Here is a 27733-nt window from a genome sequence, read left to right as displayed (position 1 = left end):
TAATGTAGTTTCTCTAAAACACTACATCACTTATGTATTTTACTTTTAAGAACTTTTTCTTATACTTCTTGTTATGGTACTTATTTTAATCTGAGATTCGTTTCGAAATTTTCCGTCGTCGATATTTTTCTTGATGTTAAAAGTCTATTTCTATAGTTAACTGGCGTAGTCTCTCTTAGAAACTTCTGAATCTATTTTGACAAGCATTTGCTTCCTTCTTTATGACATATATTTTAATTTGGGATTTGAATTCTAAATGTTAAAGGTGGTAAATACAGAACACTATGTATAGAAGGAATGAATACTTTGAAACCTCCTTTCATTATGTAAGAAACTTTTTTTTTGTTCAAAGTCAAAAAAAGAATCAATTTTAGCTATGAATTTTATAATTAAATCATTTTAATTATCCACGGTGATATTAATTTCTAAATGTATAGTTATTCATCTTCCTCCCCCTCCTCCTCTTCTTCTTCTTCTTTCTCTTCCTCTCCCCCAGCATCCTCCTTTTCTCCATTTATGTAAGAAAGCATTTTTGCTGAAACTTTTTTAAACTTGTTTTTACATTCTTCGCTTATTTCTGTACCTTCTTCCTTCAATTTCTCCATAATTTGAGTTCCCATTTCGAGAAAGCAGCTCTATATTTAAAACAAAAATAAATCAATAACTCAAAAAATAAATAAGTAAAATTCCTATTTATCTCTACATTAAAACACATTTCCTTTTCTATCTAATGTAAAGATGCATTGTAACAATGCATTCAATTAGTTTTTAAATTAATTTTAAAGTTATTTTATTTTAAAATAGTTTTTCGATGAAATTTTCCTGACGAAATTCATTTTTACAAGCTAAAGGTTAGCAAAAATATTGTTTTTCTTTCCACATATCGAAATCTAAGATTGGCATACAGTAAGTTCACATATTTTTAAAAATTAGGATTTTTTAATAAGAAGACTCTACAAATATTTATGCAATTATACAGAGAAATTTTAAATAACTTGTAAATTAATACAGAGAGATTTTAAAAATTTGTCCTTTCGAGTTTCTCTACCATCAACGTGACCTCTTTTATTGAAATATTCATTTCTTGGTGTGAGAGAATGGGGGACATTTTGTTTATTAAATTAAAATAATTACATAAATATTTAATGTTTATAATTTTTGTTTATTAAATTAATATAATTACTTGAAATTAAAATAATTAAAAATAATTACACAATGAAAGAATTAAAATAATAACTTAAGAGTCGGCTGAAATATATTCCCAAATATTTGGCTATTTTTTTGGTATGCATTATCCCACATTATTGATCAATTTATAAGTTGTAACCTTTTATGAAGATGTGGTATAAATACCAACTATATCAATTTTTAATTAAACGATCCCACCTCTGATTTGAGTTGTTATCAGTTAATAACTGCAAAAAAAAGCAAAAAAATAAATAAAATTTAAAAAAAAAGAAGAAAAAACGAAGGGCTTTGTTCATATAAATGTAAGTAACAGTATGCGTGGGGTCAAAAACAGAGGAGTTACTTTCTCTTGTGCGTTATGTTCATTTCTCCGTAAATCTTAGTGCGAGTTTATTTGTAGCTATAAAAGCAGAAGTTTGTTTATTTATAAGCTCAGAATTTGTATGAAAGTTATGATTACATTTTTACAGAAGGTAACATTTTGAAAATCTCACCCAACTTCTTAACATAAAGAAGATGATTTTTAAAACCAAATTAATTTTAAGCAATAAGTCAAGTGAATTTCTTTTCTAGAATCAATCTGAAACCAAAAATTATTTTTGCATATCATTATTAGAAAAAAATGGTCCTATAGAGCGATAAATTTGCTCGCGAGAAACGAATATCATTCTCACCCAATACCTTCATATTTTAATACGTTAACCCACTAAAACTTTGATTAGTGAAATGTGCGAGTGAAACACCCGAATGAGCCGCGATGGCCCAGGGAATAGTGTTCGCCTTCCAATGAGGTGAACCGGGTTCGAATCCATCATCTGGCTTGCACCGACCACAGTGCTGACGTGCAATATCCCCAGTGGTAGATGGATCATCGGTTAGAGACCCCTTGCCGTTAAGCTAACCGTGGGACGTTCTTCCTCTCCATGTAACGCAAATGCAGGTTAGTTCCATCAAAAAGTCCTCCCGGAGACAAATTTCTATCAATACTTGATCCACGAGTTCGAAATTTTAAGGCTACGGAGTTAGAAATGGGTTGTCGTTAGCCCAAAATAGGGTCGGCTGTTCCACGATGGTTTTAAAATATAAAAAAAACACCCCGAATCACGAAAACATCTTAAGACAAGTGCGTAAGCAGTTTTTCGTGTTTTCGAGCATTAGAGATCTGGGGACGAAGCCTTCTGTTATTGTTATTCTTTATTTTAAAAAAAGATACTTTTCAGTTAGATAGGCGCAAGGAAAATCAAGTTATTTATTTTTTTGTTCTATTTAATTTTTTGCGAACGTTCGTTCAGTGTTTAAAAAATAAATGAAATAAAATAATAAAGTTTGTGGGGGTTTGCATTTTTCTTCTGCGCTCGACTAACCGAAAAGCATAAACAAAAAAAAAAAAAACATACCAGAATTTCTTTTTTTTCATCTTCACTTTTTTCTTTCATCCATTTCTTAAATTCTGCCTAAAATGTTTAAATAATGATATTAAACAGCATTCTTCAAATGCAAAGATGAATAAAAACAAAAAGAAGTATGCTACATCGCAACTTCGACTTTTTTATGTTACTGTGAATGATCGAAACGGGTGGTTGTTGAATTTCACCGGTTAATGTTGACATAATGTGTACATAGTAGCTTTCGTAAATGTACGAAATATATAATGAGTCTAGTTAAGTGCCACTGCCCTCTTTGCATTAGCCCGGTATGCCTTACATCAATGTTTTTTTAAGGTTTAGTGCCACTGCCCAATCTGCGTTAACCCAATTACAGTTTAACCAGTACCCTCTGCATCCAGCCGCTGAAAGATGCTACCTCCTCCAACTTATATCCTTCCGGCTATTATTACAGGGTGTTTGTTTTCACGCGTTTCGTGCCGTTTGAGACACTGTTGGAAGCCCATTGGTTCATCTGAGTGGTCAGTTACTCAACAATTATACGTCTATTCGCACGCATTTTCAGTCGTCGTTCACCTTGTTACCTATGGCCCATGTTGCACCACATTTGTCACGTCGCTGTTTTTGGATAGTGTGATTTCGCTATACATATGTTATACTTTCATTACTCCGGCACTTGAACAGCGTTAACAAAATCAGCCGTTTCGGAAATGCTTTCATTCTTGGCCCTGAGGCCGATGATCACGCCCTTTTTGACATCGCATACGTCACTACGTTTACGCATTCGCGATCGCAGCGCTCGATTACGCCATCTGGGGAAAAGACCGGTTGATCCTTCTCTCCCCCTCTTCTCAGTTGTATAGGAGTGTAATACGATATTTTCCCCTTTCTTAATACTTTTCATTTTTAATTGTCACCAATGTTTTTTTAAAAAGTTTACGCGACGCTTTCTTTTGAAACTATGTTCCATGTAGTTTTCAGTTCCATACAGTTCCCTTTCTTAAAAGTTTTAAATCTATTTAAAAATCAAGGCAGAAATGAATGTACTTCCGTCTCCTTTGACTCTCCACACGCTACTGGTGAGAGCAAGCGAAGTGTTGCCATAAGTAGAGATTTTTGTTCCACGCCACCTGCAGCCTATTTCGATCGCCCATTAGGCCAACGATTGCAATGTTTTCTGCCTGCCTTGGACACCCTTTATGTACGTTCCACAACAATGTGCTGCCACCTACCTTCTGAAATGGGTTATTTCACCTTGACGTCAGAAAAAAAAGTGATGGATGAATGTGACCGGAGTGTGTCCTAGCCTATAATGTGTGATCGACACTAGGGGATTACAATAAGGCCTTTTGTGCTCTCTCTCTCTCTCTCTTATTCATCTATCATTTTGAAACTGGTATGCTGTATATAGAGGTTGAAACAATCTATTGCAAATCCCATTTTAAATACTGGACTAAATACGGGAAACAGGATATATACCGGTCATATGCAAGTTATATACAGATTATACAAGTCCAAATACAGGAAAAATTGTATTAATGAAAAGAATACATTTTGTTCTACGATGTAGCACTCATATGTAGTTTTTATTTTATTTACCTTCATTTCTCGGCGTTCCTCTCTATTTGTAGCATGAAACCGCTTAATCTGCAATTTTATTAAATAAAAATTAATAACAAAGTTGAATAAAAACAGAAGTTGTTTGTGTTTTATTTAGCCCTGGAATTAAAAAAGATTTGTCTTATATAATAGGGTGGAGGGTTTTTTTTTCCCAATCGAAATCGAAATCAACTGTTTGTTAAAAAGAAATTTTTTTTTAACAAACACTTGATTTCACTACAGAACTTTTTCGACCACAGGCGATTTCGATTGGAAAAAAAAATCAAAATGAACTTAGGTTCCTAGCCGGGAATTCGCATATTCTCCAAATATTTAAAAAAGAACAATTGCAATTTTATTTATTTTTTAGGCCGGGCGGGATAGCTAGACTGGAAGGGCTCTGGAATCATATTCACGAGAACGGAAGTTCGAATCCTGTCGGCCGAAGACAGTATAGTAAATAGTGACTGATGAACGTTAAATCTGTTGAGTCACAAAGTCCTCAATATTATCGTAACAAATTATACCTCTGAGGATACTAAATTAAAGATTGATCGTTCTTTGGTTGAAGTCAAGATTACGATCTGTCCATGAATGAATGGATGTATGAATGGTTCCGCCCTATGACGAATGACGTATGCTAGAAATCGAATTTTTTGCCATAGATGGCGCCACTAGAAAACAAGAACAATCGCACCCTTTTTCTTAATGGCCTACAATAACGACATTTATTTTTTAAAATTTTTATTCTTAACTTTTTCTTGAAACCTGTAGAAAAAATAGTTGCAAAGTAAGATTCTTTATTCATTGAAGAAAACATTTTGATATCATAAGTTATTTAAGACCTCCGCTGGGCTGGTGAAATTTAAAATATTTATAGAATTTTGATATTTGAATCCTTTGAAGTAGAATTTTTAATTCAACATACTCCAAAAAAATAAAGACATTTTTAGACAGGTCCATTTGTCTATTTTTTTATCTGCGTTATTTTTATGTTAAAATACAGAAAAATTTGTATTTTAGCATAAAAAAGTACGTAGCTAAAATAGTTCTGAGGCAAAACAGAAACGGTTCTGGCACAAAAGGTTAAAAGAAGTTATAAAAAACGGCAAAACTAAAAATACGTACAATTCCATGAATTTTCTACATAGTACTTTATTTGGCACATTTATTTTATGTATGCCTCTTTCACCCTGTAATCACATAGTTAGCTTTTAAGTATATCATTTCGAGTTCGAATGAGCCAAATGGAAGAAGAAAAAAATAAATGACTCATAACTCAAAAAATAAGTAATGACTTAAAAAAGAATTAAGTAACTAGTACATTTGAAAAAATTAATAGTTATTGAAAAAAAACAGCATTTAGCTGAATAACTAAGAACTATTTTAGAATATAAACTAAAAGATTAAAAAAGAAACTCATTAAATAACTAATAATTTAAAAAATACTAATAAAGTTTCTAAAAAAAAGTTGAATAGTACTGTACTGACGTCATGTGTTTCAAAACATTCTGGTGCTTCTCCTGCTTCAGTTATCTCTATAAATAAATGAAAAATTAATAAAAATTGTTAACTCAATGAGTTAATAATTTTTTTAAAAAAAGAAATACCTAGCGGGCGATGTTAAGATACATTTACGAGAATATACATGAGGAAAATGAAGTTTTATTAGTTACATGTGTATACGTTTATGAATATTATATACTAAAAGCATAAATATTTTTAAGAATCTGCAATGCGAAAAGAAAAACTTAACATCCTGGATAACTTTTAATCAGTGGTCGGAAAAAGCGAAACTACTTTCCGTAGTTTGTAGTGCGATGCAACAGAACAGTCGTTTGTAGCTATTCTTGACAACTACTTTTAACGTTACTTAAATGAAGAAACAAAGTTCAAATACAAAAAGTTTTTCGAATATGATTGATGCAAATTCTTAGCGGGCCCGTCTACGCACGTAATGAGAATGCCTCTGTGGCCGAGTGTTAACAACGTTTGAAGCTCGAATTTACATCTGTGGCTCGGAAAAATCGGTACGAAATCGATCGAATTGCTCCGGCGAAATCGAATTTTAAACATCTGACTATTTTAAAATTCGATTTCACAGAAACTATAAAGTACTTTTTTTGTGTCTAATTTCGTAACTTAAAATATCGTCTGCGTTAATTAATTAGCATATTTGCTGTCACCCCCCTCAAACCATTAAGATTGAGTCATTAGATCAAAAGTTACTTAGGGTAGTCCGTTGTTTTTCGCATTGTAACTTTATTTCTTGGAGGATATAAAAAAGACATTAATCACTTAAATCACAAATATTTGTTAATTTCCTAGCATTTCTTAAATACTGTCGAGAAAAGCAATAGTTTGAAAGTTGAAAGAACAAATTCGTAAAAAGTGCTTTAGAATAAAAAACTATTTCATGTAAACATGAATTAAAACTTCTTAGTAACTCTTAATACTTAACAACGCCATTTGTTTTTCGAAATCATTTTGAATATTGGTGAAAATTAAGTTCTCCAGTCAAGTTTGTCTTCTAAAATTAGCCGAGTAGTGACTACATTTCGAAAGTAATTTGTAGTCGCTACAGTTAAAAAAAGTAGTTGTAGTTTTAGATATCTACATTTGCAATAAAGTAGTTGTAGTTGTGGTTAACAACAAAAAAAATTTAGTTTTTCAGACTGCTGCTTTTTACCTAGTGATAGGATCCTCACGTTTTTGGAGACAACAGTTTAAAGAGATGACTTCATGCATGTTAATTAATTAATGCAAACAAAAAGGTTACGAAATGAAACACAAAAATGTACTTTCTGTGGAAAAAAACGTACCTTTTTTTCGACGAATTTAGATTCCTGACTTTCAAAATATTGATGGGGGGGGGATGGAATCGATACGATCAGGGAAATATGTCCCCAATAGTTTAATCAGGACTGCGGTCAAAAGTTTGGCTCCTTAAATATTAATTCTAATTTTGCATATTTCGACATAATTTGACAACTTTTCGAACAGATCGAAAAAAATTTTGAGCCCAATTCGAAAATTCATATGCAAAAAAAAGCAGTTACCTTTCGAAAGATCATTTTTAATAGTAATTTGTTTCATTATTTTTTATTATTTTATTAAATAATAATCAAAATAGTTTTGAATTGCAAGATATACAAATTCTGACATTATTCAAAAGAATGTAATTTAATATGACAAATACAAAATTCGAATGAAATTGATTGAACAGTTCTTGAAAAATGACATTCTCGGTAATAGATGCAAATCCATTCGTTAAATCAAAAGTTATTCGAGGCGTTCAGTTTTTTTTTTTTTTTTTCACGCTCAGCACTTTACTGTAGTTTTTTTTTATATTATTAACAAAGAAATATACCAAAATAACAAGTTCTAATAGTTCTTTACAATTCATTACTATTCTATTTAATAATGATTTAAAAATAGTAAGAAATGATATAATTTTTACATTTTACGTTGCATTATAACTAGCTCTGCAAAAAATAAGGGGATGGGTTATAACAGCCTAAGTAGAACACATCCTATTGAAAACTAAGATTAGAATACTTCACTCATGAGCTTAAGAGGTACAGTGCGCAAAAGACAGAAAAAAAGGACCACTTTGAGGAATAACTTTTGGTCCTGGATCTTCTCGTTCGAGGACTCAAATCTTAACAGCTCAAGGGGGTACAGCTCAAGTACGGACTATATTTTAAGTTACGTAATCAAGCGCAAAAACGTACTTTCTCTGGATAACCTTTACCTTTTTTTTTTTTTTTTTCTCGACGGAATCAAATTTCTGATCCCCAAAATATAGGGAGTTGTCACAGTCTAGGAAATAGTGTGCCAATTGTTTGATCAGGATTGTCCCCTTATTGTTAATTTTACCATTTGCGTATTATCACGAAAACTTTTTAAGCGAATAAAAAAACTTTTACAAGCAATTACAAAATTCATTTGTCCAAAGATAATTAAGTGCAAAAATTAACATTTATTAAATATTTATTATTTTATTTAATAATGGTCGATCGAAAAATTTTTGAATTGTACGATTTACAATTTCACGTAGCATTTTAAAGAATATAATTTTGCCCCACAAAATACAAAATTTGTTCAAAATCGGTTGAATAGTTCCTGAGATATTAAATTTCAAAAGAGTCAGACATTTGTAATTTGATTTCTCAGGAACTATTTGACCCATTTTGCTCAAAGCTTATATTTTGTCACGCTAAATTATATTTTCTTAAATGATGTAAAAAATTTATAACTTACAATTCAAACTTTTTCCGTCCATTACTAAATATAATAATAAATATTTAATTTAAGTTTATTTCTTGCATGTAGTTATATTTGGACAAAGAATTTTATAATTGTGTGAAAATAATTTTCTCATTCGCTTGAAAAGTTTTTGAGATATAGCAAAATACGCGAAAAGTAAAATTAACATAAAGGGGTCAAAATTTTGGACCGATCTCCTGAACAAACTATTGGGACCATATTTCCCAGATTGCGCCACAGCACGAGATGCTTGTTTGAAGAAAATGAACACAGCTTCAAATGCGTATTTTAAAATCAGGATACAGTTAGAAGATGAACACAGCTTGAGACGCTTGTTTAAAAATATGGATACGGCCCGAAATGCGTGTTTCAGAAAATGAACACAGCTCGAAATACGTGTTTCAAAATATGGATACGGCTCGAAATGCGTGTTTTAGAAAATGAACACAACTCGAGATGCGAGTTTAAAAAAATGGAAATGGCTCGAAATGCGTGTTTAAGAAAATAAACACAGCTCGAAATACGTGTTTCAAAATATGGATACGGCTCGAAATGCATGTTTAGGAAGATAAACACAACTCAAAATGTTTTGTGCACGCCAAGTTTTGTCCGTACGAAGTTTTATCCATGCGAACTTTTGTCCACTCGAACTTATGTCCGCGAAATTTTGACACATTGCATTTTCCACTAACTTAGTATCTTTGCTAACTAAAAATTTAAAAACTTTATATACTACCTTGTGTATAGCATTAAACATCAAATCCGATAACTGCTGTTATAAAATATAACTATAGCAAAGTACCCCGTTAGACTACAATAGCTGTAGTACAATCATTAATATTATACAAGTTTAAAAATTATTATCTTCACAGTATAAACTAGGGAATTTTTTATGATAATGTATAGAATATTAAGTTTTAAAAGACATATAATACGTCCATTTTAAGATAATACATGGAATATTAAGTTTTTATTAAATATAATACTTATATTTTATGAAAATACGTAGAATCGTAGATTAATAAGTCTTAATAAACATATAATACGTATATTTTATGACAATACGTAACATATTAAGTTATAAAAAGCATTATATATTTTTTGATAACGCGTAGAATATTAAGTTTTAAAAAACAGACAGTAAGTACATTTTATGATAATACGTAGAACACTAAGTTTTAAAAATTATATAATACGTATAATGATTAGGCGTAAAATATTAAGTTTTAAAAAACATACAAGACATATATTTCATGATAATACCCAGAATATTGAGTTTCAAAAAAATTTAACGTGCATATTTTATGATAATAAAATGCTTATAATATTTTAACAAAGTTTAAATTCCACAATTTAACAATGAAGATAGTCTTACTCTTAGCCATTTCTTTCATTTTCATTCGATCTTCTCTTTTACATTTCCTCGCATCCATTTGGCAAATACACATTAATGCAACTATTGCAAACAGAGACCTCATCCTGAACTACGATTTGTTTTGCTGCAGTCCAAAATAATTCTACTGATGCCAGTAAACCTGGTATCTTTATAAGCAAAATCACAAACGCCTTCATTTTTTTCTTCTATTCATCAGTTTAGTATATTATTCTGCACTTGTAGGAAGTTTTATTTTATTATATTTACTCGTTTTTAATGTAAATATCGAAACACAAAATCTTTTGAAATAAATAGAGTGCGTGGAAAATGGATCTTATTTTGCAAATTGACACACATTTCTTTACTTTTAACGGATTGTATCATCCGTATTTAAAACTGAAACGCCAAGGTCTACTCTGCATTGATCGCTTCATTGTTTCATCTTTTTGTTGCCAGTTTCATTATTAAAAAGTATTATTTAAAACTCTTCCGCGATTATAAATTGTTCTGAATGTAAGGAAGAGGAAAAAATTTTGTTTTTTTAAAGTCCATCCATCAAGAGAATGGCATTAAAAGGAGAAAATATGCACGATATTCAAATTTTGCGCAATATTTGTCAGATAATAAAGTAAAATAAAAAGTTTAAAAACGCTATGTTTTTCATGTAGACTAAGTAGAAAAATTTATTTCATTTTATATTGCCAGAAATAAAGCGAAAAAAGCGCGTCACTTTCGAAAAAAAAGGCGTCAGTAGGGAGAATTTTCGGCAGTGATAGAAACTCATTATGAAAGCGATGTGCCTTACGTTTTTTGTTTTATGTACGGTGAGGGAAAAAAAAGTAGGGTTCCCATAGTTTAGTCAGGAGAGCGATCCAAAGTTTGTATTTCGCAATGTTAATTTTACTTTTTGCATATTTCACTCTATCAACTTTATAAGCGAATTGAAAAATTTTCGCACACAATTATAAAATCCGTTTATCTAAAGATAATTCCAGGCAAAATATAACTTTTAGGAAATATTTATTATTTTTTTATTATTTAACTTAATAATGGCCGAAAACACTTTGAATTATAAGGTATACAGTTCCTTACTTCATTGTTAAGAATATCATTTTATAAGGCAAAATAAAAAATTTGAGCAAAATCGGTCGAATCTTGAGAAATCGAATTTTAAATATCTGAAAATGATGGCACCTGCTTTACACCTAACTAGTGAAACACGACTTTGATTTTTGAGGTTTTACTACACCAAGAACTGAGAATAGTGGAAAATAAACGAACAATGCTCTTTTAGACTAATTGGCTTAAAGTAGCCATTCCATTTTGCCGCCATTTTTAGTAACAACACTAAACTTAATAATTACAGTATGATAAGACACGAGTCAGCAAAGTTATACTTACGATACAACGTAAAGTAAGAATCAGGGATGCATGGAAATAATACTAATTTTTAAAATAAATATAGTTGCTCATCAACTGCACTGAGAGATTATTAAGACGAATTCAAACTAGGCTTAACAAAGCGGATTGAAATACTTCATTTTAAAATTATTTAATACAGTTGACAGATATTTTAAAAAATTAAAACATAATTGTCCTGATCACTCAACTAAGAACATACATATTGTAAAGGTGAATTTTTGTTTCATTAAATATTATATGCAACTTGAAAGACAACAAAAAACTAGCGTCGACTCGTATTCGATTGTAAACAAACTATCCAAAGTGAGCCAATTTTGGTGTTTTTGGCAGCGAAGATAATTCATGTATTTTGTGAATGCGCGGGAGCTTGGTGTAATCATTTCCCTTTTTTGTTGTTTAGATTTGACTACGTATTTTAAATTATTCCTCCTCTTTGGTATTCACTTGAAATAAAGTGATCTTTCACACAGTTTTTTTCCCCCTTATCCCAGTCAATAAGAGATTTTTATCCCACTAAATTAGGAACTAGCTAAATTTTTGCCAGTTGTTAGTACCTAACGAGGGGATTATTTCACCTTAAGTCCACACTCCTTGTGTAAAATAAAAGATTTGGAGTTTATTAGAAACATAAATGCACAATAAATAGATGAATGCACAATATGAAAAATTTCAAATCACTAACATAATTCGCACAATTGCTTCAATAATTTTGATTGAAATGGGGAATGAAAACTCAAATTTAAAGCAATTAATCAAAAAAAGTTATAATTCATCCATTGATACTACAAATTTAATCGTACAGAAGTAAATAAAAAAAATAGAGACACTAAATAATATACCGTAGAGTGTCAACTATTCACATATACTGAATCAAGTAACTGTTTCCGTTAAATATCGCTAGAGGGCGTTGGGACAATACAGATAGGAGAAACTTTAAAAAAAAAAAACGTGTCGTGATGACGTCGGAAGGGATCGTCCATAGTTCATGGTAATAATGGAAATAAAAAAAATAAGCTATGCACTAAAAAGCAAAGCTAATGAACAAAATATGCTTATTCGTTTTGAGCACCCGCAAGAAATCTCATTATCGACACCAATACTTAATTAATGTTGACAATATGTAAAAATTTTATTTTTATTTTCTAACCATCGTTGAGCAACCGAACCAATTTTGGGTTCAACTCCGTAGTCTTGTAATTTAAAACCAAATCCAAAAGACAAGGAAAGTCTTGGATCAATGATTGAGAGAAATTAGCCTTCGTGGAGGACATTTTGATGAAACTAACCCACATTTACGTTAAATGGAGAGGAAAACCACAAAAATCCCCGGGTATCCTACAGGCAAGGGGAAGCTTACCAATGATCCGTCTACCACTGAGGAAAAATTGCACTGGGGTCAGTGCAAGTCTTGTGCGGAATTCGAATCGGCCAGTCATCGTTGGGATTCGAACCCGGTTCACCTTATTTGAAAGTGAACGCTCTATCCCCTAAGCCACCACGACTCAATATGTATTAATGGAAAAAAATAAGCTCTGTATCAAGAAGCATAGTTAATGGAGAAAAAATTCTTAATCGTTTAGGGGGAGCATAGAAAATCGCCTTGCGCAGATGACGCTTCATTAATTTTTCATTCTATATTACTGGTATTATAGCAATTGGTGCAGTTTTAATAAGAATTCTACAACGTATTTCCGCTGTTTCGGAAAAAAATTGTAAATGGTGGCAGGATATTGTGTTAATATTTTAATGAATTAGAATTAAAGGAACATATAAATATTTTAAAGATCTGATAGAGAATTGATCAAACTACAAATTCTTTATCAAAGTCTTATAACAATTCTATTTGATTTTAAATTTTCGCATATAATTTGCTACCACTCATAAATGTATTTCTTACAAAACTCAAAAACTGAATTGTTATGTAATAGGTACCAAATATACCAATACAAGTAAAGTATTCTATTGATATGCTTGTTAAATATTAAAGCTGCACCCATACTGAGCAGTTACAATACGGATACTGTACAAATAACGACCTATAGGAACTGATATATACAGGAGAAAACTTTTTGATAGTGATTAATTTTGACTAACATAAGTTGGCCATGCTAAATGATACTGAATACAGTTAATGTCTGCTCTGATAAAATGAACTGCAAAAAACGTGTTTTGCATATCTGAATAACATCAAGTCACTAGGATGGGCAAAAACTCATACTAAATAAGTACATAAAGTGAAATTATTTTAGCATTATTAATTACGTCGATGCACATTGAAATGAAAAAGATAGACTTTCACACGCCTTTCAATCTTGTGTTTCGTAGCACTGTTCAGTACTGATTTATTAATTAGTTTCTTTTTTATTCACCCTGATTTATTACATTTACCTAAGAAAATATCAAAAATGAACGCATCAAAAAGACCGATGCATTAAATAATATACTGAGAAAACGGAAATATAAACTATTCCAAAAAAGAAGGGGAGAGAAAAAGAAGAAAAATCAAGATAAGCTCTTGATAAGAATTTGATGTACATATATTTATTCGAATGTCATCACTCGGAAGAAAAACTTCTCGTCTGATTTAGTAGCTGATAATGATAGATCATTTCACGCAGTTCATGAATCGAGAACGAGAAATACGGAAGAGTTTTTCTATTTTAACATCAGACTGAATAAGGGGCTGTGAGTTCATCTGCCGATCTATAGAAGAATTTTCCATCCGAAAGAGAAGTTGAATTATGAGCCACAAAAATAATCCAATCTACGAATCTGTGACAAAAACAAGTAATGTTGCACTCTTTTCTAATTTCAATCAATCGATGAGGAAGTGGATCATATTTTATATTCATAATAGTTGACCATTAACTTAAGATGTGCAGGTAGATTTTTTTTTTACTCCTAGCAATCCATAAATGATGAAGACAATTGAACTGCATATAACAGTGCATCTTTTACTGTTCACTGTTACTGTAGGTAGACTCGTTTTTTTTTATCTCATAGCAGTCAATCAATTATGAGGCCAATTGTCTGAGTAGACATAGTGCATCTTTTAAATCACAACAGCTAACAGTTAACAGTAGATATGTAGGTAGATTAATTTATTTATTATTAACAATGAATCAATGATGATGCTAATTGATTTTCAAATGATACTACATATTCTACATTCATAACAACTAACCGTTAACACGATGTGTTGGTAGACTCTTTCTTTTTTTCTCCTAACAATCAATGATGCTACTGATTAAACTGCTTATAATAGTACATATTTTACATTCATTACAACTGACCGTTAACCCTAGATGTGCATGTAGATTCTTTCTTTTTTCTCCTAACAATCAATGATGCTGCTGATTGAACTTCATATAATAGTACATATTTTCATTCATACCAGTCCAGTTAACCATTAACACAAAATGACACTCGGGTTTCTTTTAACTTCTAATGTCCTAACCTATATTTCTGCTAAAAAAAAATTTAAGCATATGGGGTAATAAATTTACCCAATTTAAAAACGATTAACAATACGTTTACAAAAGTTAAAATATTTTTTTGCTTGCAAATAATTTTGAAAAAGTGAGTAAAAATCGTGGTTTGAGAAAATTTTGCTCATATGAAAGGTGGAGGATTAAACCAAGTTCTAAGAGGATGGGAGCAAATTGATAAAAGGGGTGGAAAAACTCACAGAAGTGCTGTTGGAAGTTTAAAGTTAGAAGTTAAATAAAAATTTAGGAAAATGAACAAAAAATTAGAAATGGCAAAAAAAAAACCGTACAAATTATTATTTGGGGGATAGTTTAGAAAAAATTATGATTTTTTGGTGGGAGTGCATCTCTCAGGAGTTGAAATATTTTTCTCTATACATTATTAGATCGCACAGGATAACTTCTTTAAATTTCAAACCTCTATTAATTAATTAATTATACTCTTCCATTTTCCTCTATTGAAGTAATAAGAGAAACGTCATTCCGATTCTTAGAGTCATTATTTCCATGTCTATAATTCTTTGATTTATAAATGCAACCAGTCATCGCCACACTTTTAAAAATTGAGATTTTTGCACTTATAAGTTTAGCTGACGTAGATATATAGCTAGGATATAAAAAAAATTCATGACCACCTACTTGGTCCAGTATGATTTGAGCACTAAAAAAAGCTCTCTATATACTATATCAAGCTGATACTTAACTATTCCGTTTTTTTTTTTTTTTTTTTTTTTTTTTTTTTTTTTTTTTTTTTGTCTTGCCTGTAAAATTAGTTTGTAAAAGATGACCGGTTTTCGAACTCATTGTCATCAAATATGCAGACATATTGTAGGTATAGATTTTACAGGAAATATTTCTCTAGTTCCTGCCATCATAAGTTTTCTATCTTAAGATAAAATCTGTTAAATGGAAAAAACAGGTTTTTTTTCCAGGTTTTTCCTGAAAAATAGAGTATTTCCCGGCCATTTTCTTACAGACGATCATCTGAGGGGATAGCCTTCCTATGAGATGCATTGATTTCAAATCCCAGAAAAGGCTATTCGATACGAACTCCGCATCCGGCTTGCACCGACCACAGTGATAACGTAAAATATCCTCAGTGGTAGACGGATCATGGGTTAGAGTCCCCTTACCATTAGGCTAACCATGGGAGATTTTCATGGTTGCCCTCTACATGTAACGCAAATGCGGGTTAGTTCCATCAAAAAGTCATCCACTAAGGCAAATTTCTCCCAATACTTGATCCAGGAGTTCCCTTGTCTTCTGTATTAAGTTCAACACGAGTTGAACCTAATTGATTATAAGATTACGGAATTGAACACTAGTGGTCCTAAGCCCCAAAAATTGGGTCGGTTGTTCAACGACGGTTATAAAATAAAATAAAACAATTCGTTGGCACTAACGTCACATAGGTCACAAGTGTGGGTATATGTGATCTTCTTCTTCTTCTTCTTGAAGAACGCGTATCCTATTAAAGTTAGAAGAACCTTTTAGCATCATCCAAATCGGTTTACACCTGTTTAAACTAAAATAAAGTGAAACTTTAAAAATATAAAAACTGACAAACTTGTTGTTTTAAAGGACTGATTTAAAATCCCAAAACCCTTTTTTGAGTTAAAGTTTTTGGAAAAATCAGCGAAATATCTAAAAATGATCGTGTGCCATTTTTCCTAATATAATTAAACGGCTCCTTTATTTTTCAACTTTTTTTAAGTGGTTGTGGGGGAAAAACTTATCAACTATGTCAACTTTCAAAAAATAATACGATAAATAATACTGATAATAATACTTCAAAACATAATCAAAAGATTGAATTGAGTTAGCATATCTTATATAAATTGATGTTTAATAGTTGTAGTGGTAAATTAAAAGAAATCCGAAATGGCGAGAGAGGTAGCTTCTTGAGCATCCGCTACAAGTTGTTAGTTCTACATAACATAAAGTAGTTGTTTGTGTAGAAAAGTGTAAAACTAGAAGAAGTTTTGATATGTCAAAAAAAGAAGACTATTTTACAGCATGCTTGATTTCATAAAAGTTAAATATTCCTTCTTTAATGAATTTTTCAAAAAAACAATAAACTTTAAACTTTCGTTAGATTTCTTTATTGGGTTACATTTAAAAAAAAAAAATTTCAGTAATAATATACCATTTTTGCTGGAGGATGAAGGAGGTTTCTAAACTTTATTTTTAAGAGAATTTCTTAAATCTACACATTTTATTTGACAATGTTACTGCGAATAACCGAAGTGGGTGATTGTTGACTTCCGCCGGTGAATGTCGACAATCACATAGTTGCTTAGGTAAATGTCCGAAATATATACTAGGTCTAGTTGTCCGGTATTCCCTGCATCAATATTTTATTAAGGTCAAGTCACATTGCCTAGTATGCATTTAACTGGTACTCCGGACACTGATGTTTCGCCTAATCAATCCTCATCAGGTGTTAAAATATCCAATAAATATAATAATATCAATGAATAAATTAATATCAAATCGGACATAACACATATTTCGGACATTCACCGAAGCGACTATGTGATTCACCGGTGAAAGTCGACATTCTCTTGATTTCGGCTCTTCACGGTAACATATATACTTCATTTGCTTCAAAAATCATAAATGGGGAAAAAGTCGACATGTTTCAAGAGCTCGAAAATAGGCACCTATTTTCAAGTTCACCAGTCATGAGGTAAACAAAACAGATTTGAAAAAGAAAACGCAGAGTTTTTGTTTTTTGGTTAATGGCGGGCACTTGAATTTATTTCCCATTGGCCTCAGAAATGCCAGAATTGCCACTCTCTTATCATTACCTAGTGTGCACCTATGGATAAGCCACGGCGGTGGACTAGCGTCGCTCACTTCATACAACCACAAACCCGTTTATAGGGCGGGTTAATTCACACAATCACACCGAAGAAAGGACATAGAACACACAGAGAGAGAAAGAAACATCCATGCCCTGAGCGGGATTCGAACCCGCAACCATCGGCTCCTCAGTCAGGCACGCTCACCACTCAGCCACTTGGTCGGCGAAAACGTAAAGTTACCAACTCATAAAAGAAAACGAAAATAAAGCTGAAAAAACTAGAAAAACCGTGGAAGCCATCAGATGCGAATTAGGATTAGAAGCATTTATCTATTCCTGATTTATCAAAGCTTCCGACTCTGATTTACGTTATAGACTGCGCCGGTCTTAACATCAGTCCTACATTGAACTGATCATTGGTTCTCATTAATGATTACCGTGATAGCATGTGAGTTCTCCTCAGGGATGTTATCCAGTTCCAGGATGACGTCAATAAAGTACTACTACTCACCTTTATATCATGCTGAAAATGAGTCTTGAAAATGGACGCCTACTTTCGAGTGTTCGAAACTACTTTCGATTTGCGCTATCAGTCCTCAATAAATTGTTCTACCGTTTTCCTCTTCTCCATTCTTCTCTTACGATGAAAGCAGATTAAACTTTTTAGTTTCGAATGGCATCGTCTGAACATTTCCAAGCTGGCTTCAAGAGCTCCCTGTCGAGGAACTGCCCCATGGTTGGATGGTGAGTTGTGTCCTCGCTTCTAATTAATGTGTGCTTGCCCAACCTGGTTAAAATTCTAGTGATGACTAATAATTCGCTCGCAGGTAGGTACTTTATTTGCGTCACACAAGAGCTGCACAATGGGCTATTGGCGACGGTCTGGGAAACATCCCTGAGGATGATCCGAAGACATACCACTGAAATGCTGATCCTCTGCAGAGGGGATGGCTCCCCTGCTTTTGTTGCCCGTTGACCTGAGAGTGAAGTGGAGCACTTTACTGTAGAACAGTTTACCAAGGACCGATACCACGCACCCTCGGTACCCACGCAGGCTGCTCAAAGTGGTCATCCACCTGCTTACTGATCACAGCCAGTGATGCTTGACTTAGGTATTCTACTGGGAACCGTGTCTTAATCCACTGTGGGGCGTAATTCGTTCGTACTTTCCAGTTTGCGAAGACTACAGTGCTAGAGCAAAATATTTCCAATGGTGGATGGATAGGTAAAAGTAAACTTGTGGCCAGGCTGGGAGTGGACAGAATTTTGTGATGCAAATCTGGAATAATTTCATTCATCAAGCGTTCCGAAAAAAAACGTGCTTATTCCTTAACTTTCAATTTCATGTTTATCGCAGACGCTACCCAACAGATCCACCTATAGGATGTGCAGCTATCAGTGCTCAATCCCATCTTAAACCTGACAATGACACTCAGATTATCGTAACTCGCTTTTGTAAAAGGCTTTTTGAATATAATAACTAATCAGCATATACGTCCCATATGGAAAGAAAAATTACTAAAACCTACACGGTAGATAAGGTGATCCGGCTGACTTTGATATATAATTTATTTGGCGCTGTTGTTGGTGCAGACCTAAGGGTAGACAAATCCTATTCGATTAGCATAAGTTAAGATTTATACTCTTATTCGGTCTTATTTAAGAGTGCGAAGTTTATTTTGGAAATTGCGGTAGATTTGCTGAGTTGTGAATTAAGTCCATTAACTTATGGCAGCTGACTATTGATAATAAGTATTTTTAATAAATATTCAAATAGCTGAAAATCTGTCAGTAATAAAATGGTATAAAAATTAATATCTTGATTGAACATATATTAATCTATCATATATATATTAATTCAACAGAAAGGATCGAATTGCGAAATCGTGCCAGCAACGATGACCTGTCCTCTCTGGACAGTTGGGCCCAGTCGGTCTTCACCAGATCTTCCATGGGTAGCAGCATGATGTCCATTGAATCTTCTGCTACTGGCATCTCCTCCACCAACACCACACCGGGAGGATCTCCCTCATCTTCACCTGCAACAAAGAAGAAGAAACTCAACCTCAAACCTGCCCTCAAACTCGGTTTGGACAACGTCACTTGGACGACGACCAAAAGCAAGAGGCGAAGGCACAAATACAAGAAAAACATACAAGCATCAGTAAGTTCAATGTATGTTTCTCTTCAGTCAATATACTACAAATTTTAATCAATGAAATCTGTTGTGCTCAATTATTAGATCATTTTACATATTTAGCTCGCAGCTCCATGAACTCCTATTTTACTTACTTCGTACTTAATTTCATAATCTATCTTCCAACTTCGCAAAGGACTGATCGTTAAGATACGGTTCCCAGCAGATCACAGAAGTCAAGCATCACTGGCTGCGGTCAATGTGCGGGTGGATGACCACTTGAATCCTTCTGCGTAGGGACCGAGGGTGTGAAGTATTGGTCCTCGTTAAACTGTTTTACCGTAAAGTGCTCAACTTCGCGTGCAGGTCATTGGGCTACCGAAGCGTAGGGGCCATCCCCTCTTCAGAGGATCAATATTATGATGGCACGTCTACGGATCATTCTCAGGGATGTTTCCCAGAACGCCGTCAATAGCCCATTGTGCAGCTCTAGTGTGACGTAAATGAACTACAACAACAGCATCAACTTCTCGAGAGGCTGAAACAGCCTGGCTAATAGGACGTTGGGTTCATGTCCGAGGGGTCGTGAGTTTGATCCCACCGGACGAACACTTCCAGTGTCCAAAACGGTGACCGGTGAAAGCTAGCTCTGTTGGAGTCACAAAGTCCTCCAAGTTCCCATAACAAATCAATATCTCTGGGAGTACTGGATCGGAGATTGATCATGCTCCGGTTCAGGTCAAAATTAGGATCTGCGGACAGATGGATGGTGTGTCAAGGCGTCAGGATGTGACGTACGTATGTTGTCTCTGGATCATCCTCAGGGATGTTTCCCAAACCGTCGCCCATAGCCCATTGTGCAGCTCTAGTACTACGTAAATAAAAGTACCGAATACCACAGCTTCTCAAGGCATTTATTTTGCATGCACTTTACAGCGTCTTGAACCCCTTCTTTATCTTGACCATAGAACACAAAGAGTCACTTTGTTTCATATTTACCTCACAACAACGTCAACAACTTTTCTTTAATGCACAGCGTAACTCCTGTCGTTTTCTTTTTAAAAAGAATAATAATAATTTCTTAACACCTAGAACCACTTCTTTTATACAAGATCTTCCACAATGAATGCCTGTTATGTATATACTTATAAATCCTTGTAAAATATGAAAAAATAAAATCTAATCACATAAGGCATCGGATATTATTATTTTACTGAGCAAAAGTAAAAGCATTTCCGAATTTGGATCAACCGTTATTGAGGCTAGAAAGAGCAGGATTAAAACCATATTTATTTGTGTGGTGTAAGTTAAATGTATTTCGCTTTTCTTTACGAATCGCGATGGAGGCATGTCCCACGGATCGTAAGAAACTGTTCTCGGTAAATCACCGAAGTCACTGCAACAGTGGATGACCAGTTAGATCAGTCTGCAAAAGATCCGAGGGTGAATGGTATCAGAACTTCGTTAATCTGTCCAATGCAGCGCGCGTCGTTGCACTGCTAACGTCGTTGCACTGACCCTCTACAGAGGATCAAAATTGTAACAGCATGTCTTCTGATCATCCGCAGAGATGTTTCCCCGACCGTCGCCAATAGCTCAATGTGCATATCTAGTGCGACATAAGTAAAACTACTTCTACCTTCCTGACTGAGCGGTTCCATCAAATGCTCTGTAGTATGGAAGTAGGGTGCCCGAATCCCTCCGTAACCCTGAGTCTATTCTCGTGATTTCCTTCTCTTACTTAAGTTATCTGTTTTTCACCTTGATAATGGCGCTTTATGCCGTATTTTGTAATAAGCACACAAGTTTGCACATGTAGATGTAATAACTATTATATTTAGCTCAGTTTTGAACGCTTTTTTTACATTAAGTGGCTATATGAAATTATAACTAGAATTGCAATTTTGGAAAAAACTCCTGTGACTCTAACCATACGTACATGAATTGGAATTAGTACTTACTGAATGAATAATATTAAGTGGAGCCTCCCTGACAGAGTGGTATCGCCCGCCAAACGCTATGCAAAGCGGGGAGGTGACGGGTTACCCTAATCCCCATGTTACCCTGGATGTATCTTCTTGCTGTTGTTCTCTTTATCTGCTATCTGTCCTTCTATAAGACAAAGGCTTATAAGCCTAAATTCAGCACATGAGACTGCAAATGTATGAGATTCCAATAAATCAATAGCCCAATAAGGCATCCATTAAACAATAATATTAAGCATTGCGGAGGTGTGGACACGAACGAACACTTCCTATAAGAATGTCCCTCTTTCCAGAACGCTCGTAAAGAACTTTACCAATTTTTTTCGTTCTCGGATCATCCTTAGGGATGTTTTCCAGACCGACGCCAATAGCCCATTGTGCAGCTTCAGTGCGACGTAAATGAACTACAACTACAGCCATTTCTTATCTCTTCAGGTCCCGCAGTGGACTGATCGTTAAGACATGGTTCCCAGCAAATCACCGAAGTCAATTATCACAGGCTGTGGTCAGTGTGTGTGTGGTTGACCACTTGGCTCAGTCTGTGTAGGGTCGGAGGGTGTGCCTTATCGGTCCTCGTTAAACTGCTCTAGCGTAAAGTGGTTGATTTTGCTTGGAGGTAGTCGGGCTAACAAAGCTCTGCAACGGATCAAAATTGTGATGGCAGATCACCCTCAAGGATGTTTCCCAGTCCTTCTCCAATAGCCCATTGTGCAGCTCTAGGGCGACGTAAATAAAGTACCTACTTATCTCTTCTACCTCATCTCTACAGATTCCAGCATTTACCAATATCGTGAACTTGTCTTTCATTCTTCGGACCTAACTCCAATCGCTCTACAAATTCTTCCAAGCTGCAAAACGTTTTTAACCTTTAACTGTAATTTTCTACTACCGGTCTAGCCTCAATCATAAGATTCATTAATGGAAAAACAGAGCGATAAGCTAAAGCAGAGAACTCGACGCAATTTTCTACATTCTAAATAAAATTAAAAAATTTGTGGGGGTTCTTCGAAATTTTCAATTGAGAATAAGTTGGAGTCGAACTTCTGTGTTGGAGTCGAATATTTTAACAACCGACTCTGCAAATCTGATTTCGTATGTCGGAAGGAAGAGTCTCCAAAAAAACAGCCAATCCGGAAATATGATTCTTCCTTTACGCTCCGTTCATTTTTTTTAAAATGTCTGCTTGTAATTACAAACGTTACGCGTTAGCGTTGTATCTGTACGTTTTGTAAGAATTCTATACATGGAAAATGTGGGTAAGGATCAATTATACATTATTTTTTACTCTCATTTTGATTCGTTACATCAATTAAGACTCTGAAGCCAATTGATTGGACAACATTTATGCAATATTTATTTCTTAAATATGCAATATTTATTTCTTATTAAATAAAAGTAATATTTTAATTTGTTTCTATGCCTTTGCAAAATGATTTTCTATGTAAAACTGTCAAACCACGTTAGACGGAGTTTTAAATAACAATGAAAAATTGCAATAAAGGAAAAAAAGTTCCATTCAAGGAACCTTTTTAGACAATTTTATAACATGTAAATATTTCTTTATTTGAGTTCAATGGATTTTGTTTCACGACAAAAATCTGGAGAAATACATAGTAAAAGTGAATTAAAATAATCAAAAAATACTAACAATTATTTTTTTTTATTAAATTATAAAAAGGTAAATAAAAAAAGTTATCATGTTTAATTAATAGAATTTTTTTTACAGAAAAACATTTATTGCATTTATGAGTTATTTAATTTACATATTTTTAGAAAAGAGAGAGCACGACTTGAAAAATTCACCTCGGGTTGAAACTTGGTACGTTAGTAATTCCAAGCACACCCTGAATAACTTTTGATCTAATGATCGGATATTCATGTTTTGTGACATAAACTTAATGGTTCATGGGGGTGGCCTCCAATGAGTGCAGGCGCTATTTCAAGTTGCAAAATCAAACTGAAAAGCGTACTTTCACTAAAAAAACATACCTTTTATTATGTATTATGATTTCTAATCCTCAATATATGAGGCTAGAAATCCAAACCAGCCATCAAAAAAGTAGTCGCAATCTGGGAAATATGGTCCCGATAGTTTGGGGAGAACAGCGGTTGGAATGTGGAACCCTCGATGTTAATCTTACTTATTGTGTCGATCTCGAGAGTTTTTAATGATTTGAAAAGTTTTATAAAATTTATTTTGTCCAAAAATAATTCCATGGAAAAAATAAAGCTGTTTATTCAAAGATAATTCCCTAGAAAAAATAATCTTTAAAAGTAATATTTATTATTTATTATTCATTTAGTTACAGTCGACAAAATGTTATCTTCTTTTTAAAGAAAATAATTTTATTAGCCAAAATATAAAACTGGAAGAATGAAATCGGACGAAATTCGAAAGAATCGAATTCCTGAAAAATCGAATTTTCAAAAGGTCATACAGTTAAAGTTTCACGTGAACTACTCGACCGATTTTGTTCAAACACTATGGTTTGCCATAAAAAATGACATTCTTTACAGTGATGAAAAAAATTGCATATTTTACAATTCTCATTTTTTTAGACTGTTGTTAAATAAAATATTAAAAAAATAATTATAAAAATTTATTTTTTTATGAAATCTTCTTTTGTTAAACGAATTTTATAATTGCACGTAAAAAAATTTCATTCGCTATAAAAAAAAATATGAGATTTGGTGAAATAAATAAGATTAAGGGATCCGAATTTCGACAGCTCTCCGGGCCATACTATCGAAAAAATATAACTTGAATTGGTTCTTTCTTTTTTTTTACTGAAATATAATTTCAAAATAAATTAGATGATATTGTTACATTTTTATTTTACTGCCATGTATTTTTTAATTAAAAAGAAAACAACTTTAAATAACACTTCTGTGAAAAACTGGAATTTGAACGGCTTAAGCCAATTTAGTGATAAGCCCTAATTTACTTCAAAGGAGATAATTTTTAAACAAACAGTTCCTTAGTATTGATTCGAGACAGGTGCTTGGCTAGTTTCTAGAATTTCCACAAGAAAACAACACAATACATAGAAACAACGTATTGCGTTCAAGGAAATCGTAGAGTTTTCTCAAAATCCTCTCTTCTGAACAGTTTGAAAATGTAGTTTGCCATTATATTGTTTCAAGCTTTTCAATCATAAATGATTTAAAGTACTTAAAAGAAATTCAATATAACATTCGTAGATTATTTTCATTATTGAAAATGTGGCTTGTCATTACATTGCTTTAAGCATTTCTATTGTAAATGATTTTAGGATCTTAAAATGCTCAGAAGAAAGTCAACATTATATTCGTAGACTATTTCCATTTTTGAATATTGCTTATCAGTATGTTACTTCCAGTCTTACAATTGATTCTAGGATCTTAAAATACTCAAAAGAAACACAATATTATATTCGCAAGCTATTTCCATTAGGATAGAACAAGTCATTTTTTCTCCTTAACGACTGTGATCTACTTGTTGTGCAATCTAAAAAGATTTTTGCTTGAAAATCATTTGAAATATATTATTAAGTTTGTGTAGTTATTAAATTGATAATTTTTTTTCTCCATTTTCAGAGTGCAAAAGTGAAAGCTGTCATGAAACAAAGCAAGAATCCGCAGTTTCGTTTTCGAATGATTCTTTTAACCCTGTTCGCGCTTATCATAACTCTAGTATCTTTCACCTGGCACACGTACCAACAACAACTGTGGCAGATAGCGATTGGAAACAAGATAAAATTTCACGAAGGAAGCAGAATTCTTCATCTTTTGAACGAAGATGGAACAGAACTCGTTGAAGCTGTTCTTGGAAGAGGAATTCCAAGTGATCTCAACCCATACCAGTGTGATATTCACCATCCCAAGGCTGCTACAAAGATTTGTGAAGAATGGAAGTACAGGGCAAAGCTACACATGAACATATCCCACGGTTCGAATCACAGTTGCTACAACATTCAATGGAAAAGCTTAGAAACGAACACCCTCTTGAGAGACTGTTTTGTGTTGAAGAACTCCCACTGGTATGGAATGGGTCTCCAAAGGGGTCTTCGATGGCCCCTCAAAGAGACTCCAGGAGATTTGTCATTTCCTTTAGTAACAGGAGATGGTGTTGAAGAAACGTTCGGTGGAATTATAGACCGATACTGGTTGTCGTCAGAAGGCGTTGCGGTTCATGCTGATCCCAACATTCCCCTGTATGTGTCCATAAGTGACAAACACTTGTGTTTACAGTCAAGAAATGATCAAGACTTTCCCTACCAAGTAACTGACCCCATATATTTGAAATACACAATATGTACTGGGAACGATATGCGCGTACTTCACCAAGATATGATGTTGAATTACCGATCCCTACTTAAGAATAATTCCAGCGGTGTGTTTCTGATGTCCCCGATTTGGATTCAATCCCCCGGTCAGGAACTAAGTCAGGAATCTATTCAGCAATTTGCAAACAAAATTATGGAACATACAGCCAGGCTTCTGGGTTTTTTTGTATTGGACAGCAGGTGGCAACAGGAAGAAGGAAGTTTAGACTTCAATAAAACAACATTTCCGAACCCAAAGGAAATTTTAAAAATTCTTCGAAACAAAGGATTTCGCGTTTTGCTAACTATACATCCATTTGTGTGTTTGCCATCTCGATTATTCGATCAAGCTACGGAAGGACATCACCTCGTTACGGATAAATGGAAGCACGTACCACTTCTTACCAGATGGCGAGGAAAAATATGTGGGTTGTTAGACCTGACAAGCAATTCTACTGCCAACTGGTTGTTGGAAAGATTGCTAAAACTGAAACGAAAGTATGACATCGATGGGTTTGTGTTCACTGGTGGCCAAACCACATACCTACCAAGGTACTACGCCTTCCACGAGTCTTCCACAAATCCAGATTTGTATCTCCGCCATTATTTGTCCCTTGCTGTTAAGTTAAACTCATTGATCGGAACAGAAGTTGGATTCCTAACTCAAAGCTTGCCTGGCTTTGTGCGACTTACACCTCGAACAGTCTCATGGGATAGTTTAAGTGGTCTTGGATCTATTATACCGGAAGTTCTGACGCTTAGCATTATGGGATATCCTCTTGTGAATCCTGGATCTGTTGGTGGCGATGGTAGAGGTGAAATTCCATCCAAAGAACTATACCTCCGATGGATGGAAACGGCTCTATTTTTGCCAATTGTTCAGTTCACTGTTTCACCTGGTTATTACGATCGTGAAGTAATTGAGACAGCTTTTAAGTTATTCGCGGTAAGGCAAGAACTCGTGTTACCCATTTACAAAATGGCGTTGGAGCAGTTTCCAACTACCGCTGCTCCTCTTGTGCGACCCCTATGGTGGATTTCTCCAAAAGAAGAATACGCTCAAATCTGCGATTCCCAGTTTCTTGTCGGAGATAAAATTATGGTAGCGCCTGTTTTGGAAGATGGTAAAAGAACACGTGATATTTATCTCCCAGCTGGTTGGTGGAAAGACCATGTTTATGATGAGGTGCGACGAGGAGGGAAATGGCTTCATAATTACCCTGTTCCATTGACTACGATTGCCTATTTTACTGTCCTGGATGATCAAAACGTTAACCAATAGTCCTTGTCTGTCTGTAACAGTGATAAAACACTTGTGTTTGAAGTTCAATGTTTATTTTTAAGTGCAAAGAGGTGAAAAATAACTACATAATCATCCTGTGCCTATGCATAAGATTCATAGTATGTATTATAATCATGTTTTCTTCTCATATTGTATCTACATTACCTCTATCACAAGTTTAAGCCCATAATATCAGTCGGGAGACACAAATTATACACTTTATCAAATGTGATTAAAAATAACAACTATCAAAATGTTTAACTTGTTGCTTCTGTCATAAACGTTCAAACATTCCAACTATCTGAAACGTCAGCCATATTATTTTAACCCTTTGCTTACTGTATACCATGTTGTATCATCACATGTGGTTCATATGTTGTACCAACAGTAAGCAAAGGATTAATTGATATCATGTATAAAACGGTACAAGATTGACTTCAAAACTTTTCAGTGACCCGACATAGTTGAAGTGTGTTAAACCATGAATTCTTTT

General features: G+C 33.7%; 2 protein-coding genes across 9 annotated transcripts in view; one reads left to right on the top strand and one right to left on the bottom strand.

Moving 5' to 3' along the window:
- Window positions 1-27494, top strand: part of LOC107454277 (alpha-galactosidase MYORG) — a 39331-nt gene extending 11837 nt beyond the window's left edge. For 2 of the 8 annotated variants that reach the window (XM_016071407.4, XM_016071409.4), the window contains exons 2-3: window positions 19398-19696; window positions 25231-27494. In XM_016071407.4, coding sequence (XP_015926893.3) covers window positions 19398-19696; window positions 25231-27240 — 2309 coding nt within the window. In that variant the 3' untranslated portion in view covers window positions 27241-27494. Of the gene's footprint in view, window positions 1-13771; window positions 14026-19397; window positions 19708-22555; window positions 22911-25230 lie in introns of those variants that run through there. The other 6 variants (XM_071187205.2, XM_071187206.2, XM_016071408.4 and 3 more) reach the window with 5 other exon arrangements.
- LOC107454278 (uncharacterized) lies at window positions 369-10001 on the bottom strand. Its single transcript, XM_016071412.5, has 5 exons — window positions 9817-10001; window positions 5664-5710; window positions 4173-4220; window positions 2586-2642; window positions 369-635 (listed from the first exon to the last, which is right to left on the bottom strand). The coding sequence occupies exons 1-5, from the start codon at window positions 9917-9919 to the stop codon at window positions 438-440; spliced, it is 453 nt and encodes a 150-aa protein (XP_015926898.3). The 5' UTR covers window positions 9920-10001; the 3' UTR covers window positions 369-437.
- Window positions 27495-27733: the final 239 nt, after the last annotated feature.

Source organism: Parasteatoda tepidariorum, chromosome 9 (genome assembly GCF_982258835.1).
Source record: "Parasteatoda tepidariorum strain Cologne lab strain chromosome 9, Ptep-v5.0, whole genome shotgun sequence".
Taxonomy (NCBI): Eukaryota; Metazoa; Arthropoda; class Arachnida; order Araneae; family Theridiidae; genus Parasteatoda; species Parasteatoda tepidariorum.
The sequence above is the reverse complement of the archived record's forward strand: the minus strand, read 5'-3'. Positions and strand labels throughout refer to the sequence as shown.

What these genes read in the sequence shown, in the direction of transcription:
- LOC107454278 (XM_016071412.5), bottom strand. Translation starts at nt 9,919, where the DNA reads ATGAGGTCTCTGTTTGCAATAGTTGCATTAATGTGTATTTGCCAAATG. An exon ending in AATGAAAGAAATGGCTAAGA is followed by an intron (nt 5,711 to 9,816) that starts GTAAGACTATCT and finishes ATTTATTTATAG; the next exon opens with AGATAACTGAAGCAGGAGAA. An exon ending in AGGAACGCCGAGAAATGAAG is followed by an intron (nt 2,643 to 4,172) that starts GTAAATAAAATA and finishes TAAACATTTTAG; the next exon opens with GCAGAATTTAAGAAATGGAT.